The sequence below is a fragment of the Melozone crissalis genome, unplaced genomic scaffold (assembly GCF_028551555.1).
Source record: "Melozone crissalis strain CALT ecotype California unplaced genomic scaffold, PUWL_Pcris_2 ptg000004l_1, whole genome shotgun sequence".
In the NCBI taxonomy this organism is placed as follows: Eukaryota; Metazoa; Chordata; class Aves; order Passeriformes; family Passerellidae; genus Melozone; species Melozone crissalis.
In genome coordinates this window covers 824,988-837,305 of record NW_026535782.1, presented here as the reverse complement: position 1 = coordinate 837,305, position 12,318 = coordinate 824,988, and the positions used below count along the sequence as shown (strand labels likewise).

At 41.0% G+C, this 12,318-nt stretch overlaps 1 protein-coding gene across 2 annotated transcripts in view; it reads right to left on the bottom strand.

The window, feature by feature from the left end:
- The window catches only part of SEMA3D (semaphorin 3D), a 135,517-nt gene that overhangs the window by 11,041 nt on the left and 112,158 nt on the right, over positions 1–12,318 (bottom strand). For both annotated transcript variants that reach the window (XM_054275505.1, XM_054275513.1), the window contains exons 13-17: positions 9,437–9,525; positions 7,569–7,610; positions 6,198–6,355; positions 4,115–4,179; positions 1,788–1,927 (exon numbers count right to left, since the gene is read on the bottom strand). In XM_054275505.1, the coding sequence (XP_054131480.1) occupies positions 1,788–1,927; positions 4,115–4,179; positions 6,198–6,355; positions 7,569–7,610; positions 9,437–9,525 (494 nt within the window). The remainder of the gene's footprint in view (positions 1–1,787; positions 1,928–4,114; positions 4,180–6,197; positions 6,356–7,568; positions 7,611–9,436; positions 9,526–12,318) is intronic.

The window sequence follows — 12,318 nt, the reverse complement described above, 5'->3', positions numbered from 1 at the left end:
ATCTGCTTAAATTTACTTTAAAATTAGTCTTAAATACACAGTAATAATTAAGAAAATACTTTACTTGTTTCCCTGATCAAATATGTGAGTGCATTTACAAACTGCTGCCTTAGGGAAGGTGAGCACTGAATCTCCTGTACAGGAGAGTAAAGGTAATTCCATTTCAGTAAAATCAATGACTGTAGGTCTTTAAATGCCAATACACTTCTAGGTGGGTGTGCACTTCAACCTCCTGTGGCTGAGTGTTCTTGGCCATTTGATCAGAAGGCTTTCCTTTTTTTTTTTTTCCACATACAGGCTATAATGGGGGTTACGGGTAGTATTTCAAAGTAGCAATCTCTTTCTTTTGGTGTTAATGCACCTGCTCAAAAGTTAATTATGCTTTTTTCCCCCAGCAGAGGAAAAAAGTTTTGTCAATCCAAAACATGTGTAAGAGAAGCGGATTAAATTAAAAGTACTGGAGTGTTACAGTCAATATACATTATTATTGTAGGTTTTTGTTTCCTCTGGTAGAAAATCAGAAGTATCCCCTAACTCTGGCTTTCTGGGCCATGACATAATTGGGGTTGCAACCTTGGGGTGAGTACCATGAGTCACATCTCAGCCAGAGGTGATTCCCTCCCAGACACCTGCCCTGGCCTGCAATTCCCCAGCCTTTGGAAAGGACCAGCACGTCCTCTGCACTCAGGAAGTCTCATAGGACGAATTATCACCAAGAGTGGAACACCAGTTGTATGTTTGATAGTTCCTGTCATTTAAACTAATTTTTGTCTTGGATGAACATCTAACAGAAAAGCATATCTAGCACCTGGGACCAGATCCTTTGAAAGAGCAGTTCATTTCCCTTCTCCCTCCCTGTTGCCATGGCTGCCATCACAGCAGGACTTGGCCTCAGACACAAAATCACTCGTGTAAGAGAAAGGCTATGAAACTCCTGAGGTTTGAAGCTCACTCACAAACCCAGTCCAAACCAATCCCAGCACATTGACCTTTCAGTCATGTTGGAGAGCCCCTTTGTCACTAGCTCAGAGAGGAATCATCAGGAAATTGTGCAGGGGGTTTGCAGCAACCTGGAGGCTTCCCCAGAGCTTCTCCATCAGTGAGGACCCCAAAGCTCCATCCCAAAGGAATTAAGGGCCAACACAAATCTCACTGCTTTCTACACCAGATGCAAGGAGCAATCCTTAACCTGAATTCTCTAAATGCCATTTAAGCAAAAATCTCAGACTCCACTAACAAGAAAAAAAGCAAATAAAAAGCCTTTTAACCACACACCATTCCTCCTCTGGGGAGAGATGGAGAGAAGCAGCAAACCATACATGCAATTCTTAGCTACACTGCTCAACATGGTAAGGGAAAGCAATCAGACACTAAATAGAGCTGGGACTTTACTGAAACATAAGGTTTTGAACATACTTTTACCTAAAGAGGCAGATGAGTTAATTATTGGACAAAACAAAACTTTGACTTTTTAATCATTTATCTATATTATCTCTAAATATTTATAGAGATTATTATCTCTCTATATTTATCTATATTATCTCTCTTTTAATTTTTAATAGGATGGCCAGGTTAAGTCAAAATAAATATCAAAATCTGCTTATGATACAGTGCAAATGGCTTCTCTCTTCCCCTCTGCATGCCCCAAATGGTGATAGCAGAATGCTATGTGATACCTAAGGTGAGGCAGGGAAAAGTAAAACATTGACTGGCCCCATTAACTCCTGCCTCTCAGTGCTCAGCTGAATTCTCTGTGGAGGAAACCTGCCTTGATGATTATAACTTACCTCTTCTCGATGTTCTTCTCCAGAGCGTTGAACATACCACCTAATAGAGGCTTGCTGGGACTTAGGAGTACATTCCAGAAAAGTGGAATTAAATTCAATGCCAAAAATCACCTTTTCATCAGCAGTTTCATGACTAATGCCTGGAAAGCAAACATGGTACAGGAGATTAACCCTGACCTGCTTTTTAAAGCAATGGGAAAACAGCCTGATTCAGAACAGATGCTATAAGAGTGAGTGAATTATAAAAATGCAAAAGGAAACTTAACTTTTAGCTTAAACTATAACTATGAGGATTTAGAGGCAGCTGCTAACCTTCCTTCAGTGCAACTGGTTTTTAAGGAGGTCAATAAAATCTGTATCATGAGCTTGCTCCATTTTAAACTTGGGGCTTTCACCTATGAGGAATTTAAAAGCTGACCTGTATTTTTTCTTTAAGTAATGCATCTACTAAACCTGAGCTAAACCTGTTAAGTTGGATTGTATGGTCTGATTTGGTCACCCAAAGGAGTCACAGAGCTAGAGTAAACTGAAGGTTGCTTCCCTTCAGTGTATTTTGAAATGCTCTGTAGTTTCAGAACAGACACTGAAGGAGCCATGAGGAAATCTGAAGTCCTTTCTTGGTCTTCTGTAAATCTGAGCAAATAATTTCTAATCACTGCATCTTCATTTTTTCTTCTAGTCTGTCTTATCTCTGTCTTATCTACCTTAGCAAGAGACTAAAGCTGTTTCTTATGCCCTGTGAATAACAGAAAGGAAGGTGAAAATAGTGGCATCTCCTGAATCAAAAGTTAGCTCCACATCAGAATTAAAACAATTTTGGATCATGCTTTCAATATAACAACTACCTGTATGAGATCTATAGAAATTCAAGCTCTCTGCATCATTTCCCCGTGCCACTAAGATTTAGGTAGAGCCAAAAAACTTCATTCAGCCAACAAAGTCTCTGGGAGAGAATCTCACACAGTGGAGCAGTGGATTTAAGAAAGTTTGGGGACCATAATATTACTGATTATCACAAATGGCCTAAATAGGCCAAGAGCCTGGAGGGACAAAGGTCAGCTTCATGGGTTTGTGGCACATAGAAGTCACTCCCAGGTGGATAAAATTGCTATTTGGTGGCACCATGTCAAGGCAAAGAATTAATACCAATTTCTGTGCTACAAGACTGTAGATTTGTCTAATAAAGCTAACTCTTCAAGTATCTCTTTATCCTTCCAGGAAAATGTGACAGTGTCAGCCTTTCTGCTAGGGTTTCTATAACCTTGAGCTTTGCACAGTCTCAGATATCAGTGTTTGGAGAGTCGTGGCAAGCAGCTAGCAGGGAAATTCTGGCCCTTGGGATGAACAGGAGTTTTGTCGCTGACTTTGATGGAAATGAGATCCTACCCTGACTTTTTAACTATGTCTGCAAGCACACATGTACAGTCAGAGCCCTCTAGACTGTGCAACAGACTTGAGACTTTGATCCCATGGCAAGCAGCTCTGATTTCTGCACTGCCTCCCACTGAGGTCTGCAGCAGGGACCCAGCACCGCAGCAGCACGGGATAAGCGGAGATCAATGGGAAGGGGTGGCTTGTCCCAAAGCCAATGTTCAACGTGGTGATACAATCAATACTGTTTTGTCTGGATTGTTCACTTTAATAAGCAGCTAGAAGAACCCCAGACAAAGCCAAGCTTGGGTTTGAATGCTATTCATTTATTTTGTGCTGCCACAGGGATTGCTGTGTAACCGCAGGGTTTCACACTGACAGCGCTTGCTGAGAGAGAAGGGCTGCAGATGCCAGAGGAGCAGCCAGACCCTTTGGCATCTGAAAAGAGGGTGTGGGAAAGGGAGGGGGAAGCAGGCAGGGGGAAGGGGGTTCTTGTTAATAACAGGAGTATTTAAGCAGCTGTGGGAAGGGGAAGGGGCTGGTTTGGCAGCTGCAGCTCAGTCTTTGGGCCAGTGTCAAGCAGCAGAGGGGAGATGGCATGTTCCTCACCCAACCCTGCAAGCTTCCTTGTGGGATTTGCTGCCCTGTTTCTGGATGGAACATCATGCACACCCCATTAGTGACCTTCAGGGACATGTGTGATGTTTTGGCATGAGGGGCACATCTCCCTGCCTGGTGTGAAGGGTCGCCCATAAGAGATGCAAGGGTGACATCCCATGCTGGCTGTCCCTTACCAGCTCCACCTCTGAAAATTTAACTGTGTGAGGGCTAATGGATATGAAGTGTGGCAAAGGCAACTGTTCTGTTGAGCTTAGCTAGTTTTTGGAGACAGGGACAGTCACAGCAAAATCTGCTGCCTAAGCAACAAAAGAGCAAGAAAGGTGAAAAATACTCACTGTCTTCCACATCCCAGCACTGTGCAACTGGGTCTCCATACTTGACATCCTGCCTTCTGGCTCGCCTATGGGAAGAGCATGCAAACTTGTAACACTTCAGACATAATTGCTGGAATGCAACAACAAAATACAGAGGAGCTCAGCAGATGTGGACTTGCATCGCTCCCATCCTACTGCTGACAATTACAGTCTTAACTAAAACCAGTCTCACCCTCAAAGCAGCATGTGGCCTAGAGAGATTTGTATAACTGACATCAAGAGAAGAGCCTGTGATTTGGGAAAACCACTGGGAGGGAAAAGAGAAAAAGCAAGAGAAAAATATCTGCCTAAAATAAAGAGTGTGTAAAGCAGTGACAGAAAGTGTCTAAACTTGCTTTAGGAGCACAGGTCTAATGGTGGGGTAGACTGTGTTGCAAATAGCAAAAATATTTCACATTGTAGATCATGAAAAAGATCTGAAATTCAACAGGTGTTATTCAAAATTAAGCTCAGTATTAGCCCAAGATAATACTGACTGATAAACCAATTATTAAAATGAAGAGAGAAGAGCATGTGTTTTAGTTTATTAAAAAACAATTGACAAATCTTGTTGTCTTTCATCTAAATGGACAGAAAAAACATAAGACCATGGCCTGAGACCATCTACTAACTTGTCCACCAGTCTCTGGGTGTGTTACATGAACTCACCGTGATTTATTGTCATTTCAGTGTAATAGCACTAAAAAAAGAGTAAAATCTTCCTCTGTGTATGACTGCATTTATTCCACAAGAGCTAAGGAAAAGAATGGAAACTTTTTCAATTTTTCAGTAGAAGAACTGGAGACCCAGGAAAGAACTGGTTCTCTCCTCACAAGCAGCAGCAGTGGGACCTCCCATGTGCAGAGCACGGCCTCGGAAGGAGAGCAGGTTGCTAAGGCTGATGTGTTCACTGAGCAAAAGCTGCAGACATGCTGGAAGCACAGCCTTCAGCGCAGAAGGAAAACATTCAAGTAACTGATCTGCTGCAGGATTCCCAGGGCCAGTCACCCATCCTTTGTTTTGGAGACACAGACTTTTGGCCTTCCCTCCAAGCTGCACATCTGTTAAAAAGCATGGACCATCCATCTCTGTGTCCCAGCCCACCCCAGACTTCAGCAAGCCTCATGTGTCACTAACTTTGCAGTGAGCCTGAACACTTGCTTTTCTCCTTGCTTTTATGCTTCTCTGAATTTAGTTTGCTTTGGCTATGAGGGAGAACACATAAAGTTTCTTGACACCATGACATGATAACTTATGAGTCATTAACTTCAATGGCTCAGGACCCAGCCCTGTGACCCCTAAGGTAGAAAATGTCATTCCAGAGCCTGAGCTATAACTGCAACCCCACTGCAAGAATTACTGTCAGGAGGACCTTGTCCAAAGCAGAATAAAGAGGCTGTGAAGAACTCTGGTTCCAGCTAAATCAGCCAAAAACTTCAGGAGACACATCCAGCAGCTTAGGCACTGCTAGACCCTGCAGTGTGCTCTCCCTCCATCCAGATCCAAGGTGTTGTCCTAGCTGATGGGTACAGAAAATTCAGATGAAGCTTCTTTCACTGTGGAAAGACTGCTGCCAATGTGGTTAAATCATGGTACTTAAATCTCTGTCTCCCTCTCATGGCTAGACCACAAATACAATTGTTGGGTTAGGTCAGGGAATTAAATATATTTTATTATTGACCACTCTGGGATGCTATGTTAAACTCTGCTTTCTAACTACTCTGAAAAAGTCAGAAGCTTAAGAGAGGCTCTTGCCTCTTGGGCAGAGTTAGCCACAACCTGGACCTCCATCTGAGCATCTTGTGACTTAAAGCATTCAGCATAAAAAAGGAAAGTGATGGATTTATGATCTTAGCTGCCATAGCCAAGTTACTGTCACACACACTTAAACAAAGCTATGTTGTCTTCACAGCTCTTCGAGCAGAAATGTGAAACATGGCCAGAGTATGATCACATTTTAAGGCAAATGATATGCTAAGTAAAAAGGCAACAAGTTATGAATTGGAACATCTAAAATTCTTGCAAGCAGCAAGATCTTTTACAGCACATCGTGGTTTTTTCTTACCTTTTAGAAGTGGGGGCATATCTGGAACAAGAGTTTCCATCCCAGGCACAGTATGGGTCTCTGGCAAGGCAGCAGTCTGCACAAGCCTTCCCATACGTGTGACATCTGTGCAGAGAGAGCTGAACCAATCCATCCCTGGAACCAATGTACAATTGTTGCTGCAAATCAGGCAAAGCGAATTAATTAGAAGTGTTCTCCAAGTAGCCAGTGTAAAAAGTTCCCTTTTCAGTGCCACAGTTACAGACTTTTAACCTTATCCCAGATTTTGTAAAACAAGGGAAAAAATTCCTCCTTTAGTGTGAAATGTTTCTCAGGGCTCAGTGTGAATTGGCCAGTGCCCATCCATCCCAGCAGAGAGGAAAGGGGACTGCAGTCCTGGAAAGACACCAGCACTCAACACCCTCACACCTTTAGATGTGTGCTGCAGTAAAAGATCAGAACCAAACCACGGAAAGAATGGCTTAATAACACATTTATAGCAAGGGCTGGATAGTCATGATGTTAACAATCTGGGAACTAGGGGTGACCTTGTGTGAATAAACCTCATGTTCTGCTTCTGATCCTGAGGTGGGACGGGGATAATGTTACTGCCCTCTCCCCAGTGTGTGAGTGGGTCGCTGTGGAGCCAAGGGTGGTCCAAGCTGGAGCTGGCTCATGCAGCACTTCCATCTGGCCTGCCACCTTTTTTCATGGGAGATGGGACCCAGCTGGGCTGTGCGTGCCTGAAAGCCAAAATGCCTCCTCCCGTGTGAGCGAGCCGTGTTGTGCCAGAGCTGCTCTGGCCACTTCTGTGGGTCAGGGAAGGGTGGATATGGTGTCACACTGCCTCCTGAACATGCAAGGAGCCATCCCCGAGCTTGGAGCTGCCATAAAATCCTTTCCCATCAGGAGACACCGTGCTGGGACCAGCCCCTGCGCTGCCAGGGTTGGACCACCCAGATTCAGGCTGCAACTTTAGAGGAGGGGGACTGGTTGTGTGCATACAAATTTTAGCACAGTGAGGCCCTGATCTCTCCTGACTACTAATAAAAATAAAAACAAAAATAGTAATAATAATTTATTGCTAGATTGTAAAGAGACAAGTATTTCTGGAGGCTGGAAAAAGAATGTGCATTGGCTTCGCTTACAAATCCCACTACCATATGACTAAAGATTTGTTTCCCTGAATAATTACCAGCTTGGGTACACAAATTACTGTTTGTAAGCAAGTAGGAATTAGGCAGGGAAACAATTTTAAACATATCTCCTTCCTTCCAGTTACATTTTAAGAGCCATCCATGGAAAGCTTGGACACTAAGCAACAGGTGTCACCTGAAAATAGGTGTTCAGAGCACCCCATATCCTCCAGTAGTTAAACAAGATTATGATTACCTGTTTCTGAGAAATCTCCATGGTCGAGATAACTGAAGGATGCTGAAAAATAAAACAGCAAAGTGTATTAGTTTACAAATTCCCTGCTCTTAGTGAAAAAGAGAGCAAAACTTAACAATAAGCACAACTATAGGCAAATAAAATTACAGGTTCGTTTGCATGGTTTAAACAAATATGAAAAAAAACCTCCAAACAATAGAAAATCAAGAAATTCATGCTGTCCAAAAGAACTCCCATCAATTTCCCCAGCTGGAAAGAGGCAATTAGCTTCTCAGCGTTTGCTATCTACTCCATCCTGGGCAATGAGCCTTTACATCAACTTTAGCTCATATTAAGCACTATTTGAAAGGCTTAGTTGCCATTAAAGGGATACATAGGCAGATCTCTGCACTAGGATATATTTCATGGCTATGAGAAACAGTGAAATTTTTGCCTGTAACTGATGTAAGAACAGCACAAAGCTCAGGGTATTAGCCACCACCCAACAGAAGATTAATCTAAGCCCATTGTTTCATATTAATGCAGTTTGAGGAAATAAAGCACATTTTTTCAGCCATTACCCCCTTCAATTTTCTGGACTCAAAAACATGGAGGTAGCAGTCATAAACATTACCAATAAAAATGTGAAGGAATGTCTACTGAGTAGAAAAAAATGACCTCTTTTTTGTTTTAAATATGATATGGCCCATTTTCCCTTGATGTTATGTTTTAAGAATGCAGCAAATTGGTGCACATACTGGAACTGCTCATTATTTGGCAGGCCACTGAGTAACCTTGGCATTTTCTGAGTGATATTTATAATTGGTGTCCAAGACAGTGGGAAGAAGACATAGAGATCCTTTAAATCAAAGTTGCATCATACACATGACATATCAAAAGGCATATGAAGAAATGAACTCTTTGAAATAATTGTTAATGATCCTGTGCTTACACTTGGAAAAGTTTCCAATTCATTTATTCAGTATGGACAACAATTTGGGCTGGACAGCACACAGCAGAGAGGATATGTGGAAATTAATCAAAATGCTGTGGATGCAGACAAACTTTGATGGAAAAGCAAAGTGAAAACTGAAGAAGAGCTGTGCAGCATGAGAAGAAAGCGAAGTGAGAATGCAAAGAACTAAGAAGAAACTAATAAATGGAAAAAGAAAATCAGTAGGGAAGACAAAGATTTCCAATTTTCTGATCTAAAAGTATGTTGATGTCAGCTCCTTTACCAGCACTAAAGTTAGTCAGAAATTGTTCCTGTGCAACAAAAAGAATCTTGGGCTTTTCACAAGCTGTATTTATGAAGAAGTTCATTGGTGTTAGCAGGGTTCCAGTTACAGAATAACCAAATCAAAATAGTCAAAAATACTGAGTCAGTCTTCACCAATAAATAAAGGCACACTGATAATCAAAACTAACTTCTTTTTTATTTTTCTTATGCTTTCAATTCCCAGTGTTGGTATTTGAAAGGATTTCTCTGCACCCATGGAATTTTGTGTGCTTGTCTTTTAAAAATTATGATTGTACCTAGAATACTGTCAATGCCAATTGGGCCATAGAAAATGTTACATTAAAAATAGAATACTACTATTTTAATATGTATAAATAATAAAAAATGTGGACTCATAATAAGATTTCAAACTACAAAAAAGCAGGCTAAATGACACTTTCTACGGGTTTGAAAAATCACGGTCTGTTTGGTTTTGGACATTTTTCAATTGACTTGCCCAAAGAATACTAAGGCATTTAAAAATTTACATAGTGTCCCTCTGGAAACTTGAACAAGTTCCAGTAAACAAACAACCAGACAGACAACGTCAGTTTGGGCCACCAAGTCCCCTGAATAATATTTAATTGATGTTGTGGCTATTAATGCTTACCTTGAATATCTGCAGCTCTTCCAGGACCACCTCCTCCTTGGTCCACTTCTCCTTTGTGATACTCACAACCTTCAGGACTGTGCCTACATCTGAAACAAATGTGCCTCATGTAAAACCCTCAGGAATGTTTCAATAGGTGTGGGCCACTCCATTTCCTGCCCTGTAGATAGAGCTAATCCCCAAGGGATGCTGCTTCCCAACCATGTCTATCCCCACTGCATCCCCTGCTGCCTGCAGAGCTCTCTCCATACAGTGCATTTATGGTTTCACTGTATGGCTGAGCCCGCACCGTCACAGGCTGCTCCTGCAGGGATGGTCCAGCTCTCCTGCTGCACAAACACACACAGACCAGCATGTCCATGCTGCCAGCTACAAGCTTCTGCACATTTCCCTGAGCCAGAACTGGGGCCCACCTGACCCCAAAGAGAACTGGCTCAGGGGATTAAATTGGCAGAAAATTATTTCCTCTTTTTTACAGAATTCATTTGTTTCCAGTATAGCTCCTTAATCAGAAGTAAACTTCATTTTAATGCAATGAGTGAAGCAATGCACTTTTAAAATTTATTTTTTAATTTAAGGATTTTTTCTTAAGAACCCAACTTCATTCATCATCAAAATCTTAATTCATTCATTACTTCTTTTGAGTCATCTAGAGAATTTTTTTAAGTTAAATCCATTCATCAATTTTAACCTGGATTCTTGCTTGGTGAAAAAAATAGCTGCTCATTTCATGTCAGAGCATTACACATTAGTGAACCTTGAATGGCCTTAAAAAGAGCTCAGAAACTGCTCAGGGGATGTGGGTTGGGTGCTGGGATGTGGGAATGATGCAGTGCAGCTTAGCCCTAAGCTCTACGCATAGCACTGAAATAATGAAAAATAATACATGATAAGGGAAAGAATGAGATTTTCATTCTTCTTTTCCCAAGCTACTGAAGTTCATATTACCAATCAAAGTAAAATTATTACAGTTTGCCTTATGAATTAGAGGTTTTTTCCCAGAGTTTGTTTGACATAATTGCCAAAGTCTGCACATGTACAAGTTGGCTGTGTACATTCAAACATATAATAAGCTACTGATCTTCTGCTGCTCAGCATCTCCAGGGTTATTTGTTATATCCCTATTCAGTTTCTCTATATAATTGAAATTTTATCTTTGAGTTAATTTCTTTCCTTACAATGAGTTTAGAGGATAAAACAGAAGAAAACCATGCACTTACAGAAAAGAAAACTCACTTTTAAAGAAGGCATTGCAGAAAAATAAATGTCTGCATATTGTGGAGTGCCATCTAGTGACTGCATGGTACTTGCTGGTCTTGACACCTCTAAACCTGACTACTTACACTTGAAGTGTTTCTCTTAGTGCCAGGTAGGAACAGTTAACCTCGGAGTATTCAATTGCTGGTCTCTCAATATAATTTTATTTCTACAAAAAACTTTAAAATGGAGGACACCAAACACATGAAAGCAGTCTCTACAGCCACTTAAAGAATATTTCGTACATTTTTACAAGTGAACTCATCCTCTCAGACAGCTAAATTTCAAATTATTTCTTCTCACTCTTATCACAAGGAAAGTAAGTTGCAGTGAGCATTCCCAAATCCTAGGCATCACACAGTTTGGGAAGGAGTTCCTTTTACTTTGTTGACTATATTAATATTGCTCTCAGAAAAAAACAAGGATTTTAATCATCATCATGCCTAAAGCTCATCCCCAGCCTTCTCAGCCAGTGGGGGAGCAAACAGCACTTTAATGGTCTTTTTTAATGAAACTGTGCTTTTTTCTCGGACACCACTGTACTAACTTGGGACCACAGAGGGTCCATGACATTCTCTGGCTTTGGAAGACAAGGGTTGTGAAACCAATTTTGCAGAAAGACATAAAAGTTTTGAAAGCTATCTCCAGACTCCTGTGTGGGGTAACACAAGTAGAAAACTCTTCAAGGCTGAGACAACCCACGTTACAAGAGATGATGCTCTCTGACAATTCACTCCTTTCCTCCAGTTACTTCAGAATACCCACACATATCAAATTGTGCTATATGACAAAATTTGCTCACAAGCCAGATAAAATGTTGGGCAATCCAATAGCAGTGGGGTGGGATTCAAAGTGAAATCTTAATTTCCCTGCAGCTCATGGCAGTAGTTCATCCAACGCACTTGGATAAACCTTGCCACCTCTGTGTACCTCAGTTTCACCTTTTCTGAGTGGGGGATAATGGCAATGACCTCCTTACTAAAGCACTCAGATCTACCAGTGGAAAGTGCTTTGTAATACCTATACAGAATGAGAGTGAGACAATTTTGGATTATGAAATAAGAACAAAAAATCCCAGTGGAGTAATGTGGTAGATTATTACTTCAGAAATGTTATGAATAGATATATTCATATCCCTTAGCATACCTTGCTGTAGGGTGACTCATCCAGTGATTCTAAATTTAATTACTATGGGAAAACTAGGCCTTTTCCTTAAGGCATTTATCTATTATAAAAATGTAAATAGATAAATAATTATCCATAGAAAAACAGCAAAGCAGTTTTTTCCCTGACAGAACAGCTTAACCTCTCTCTGTTCAATCCTGGTTGTCACATTTGGAGCTATCATGTTGCTAATTTGTATCTTTAAAATTAGTTGAGTGGAACTGTTGCCTTAGGCTCAATTTGATATCTTTAACTGTTCAGCATCACATGAGATAAAATGCTGAAGCATCATGTCACTATTGATAATAGGAAATGCTCCTTGAAGCTATCAAGGTAATTTCTTTTACTTTTAATAGTTTTATTGATGTGCTTTCAGCAGGATGTGAGACTACCATGTAATGTAAAGACAGGTAGCACTTGGAGGGTAAGGAAGTTCAGGTACTCTGACCCCTAAATGGTTT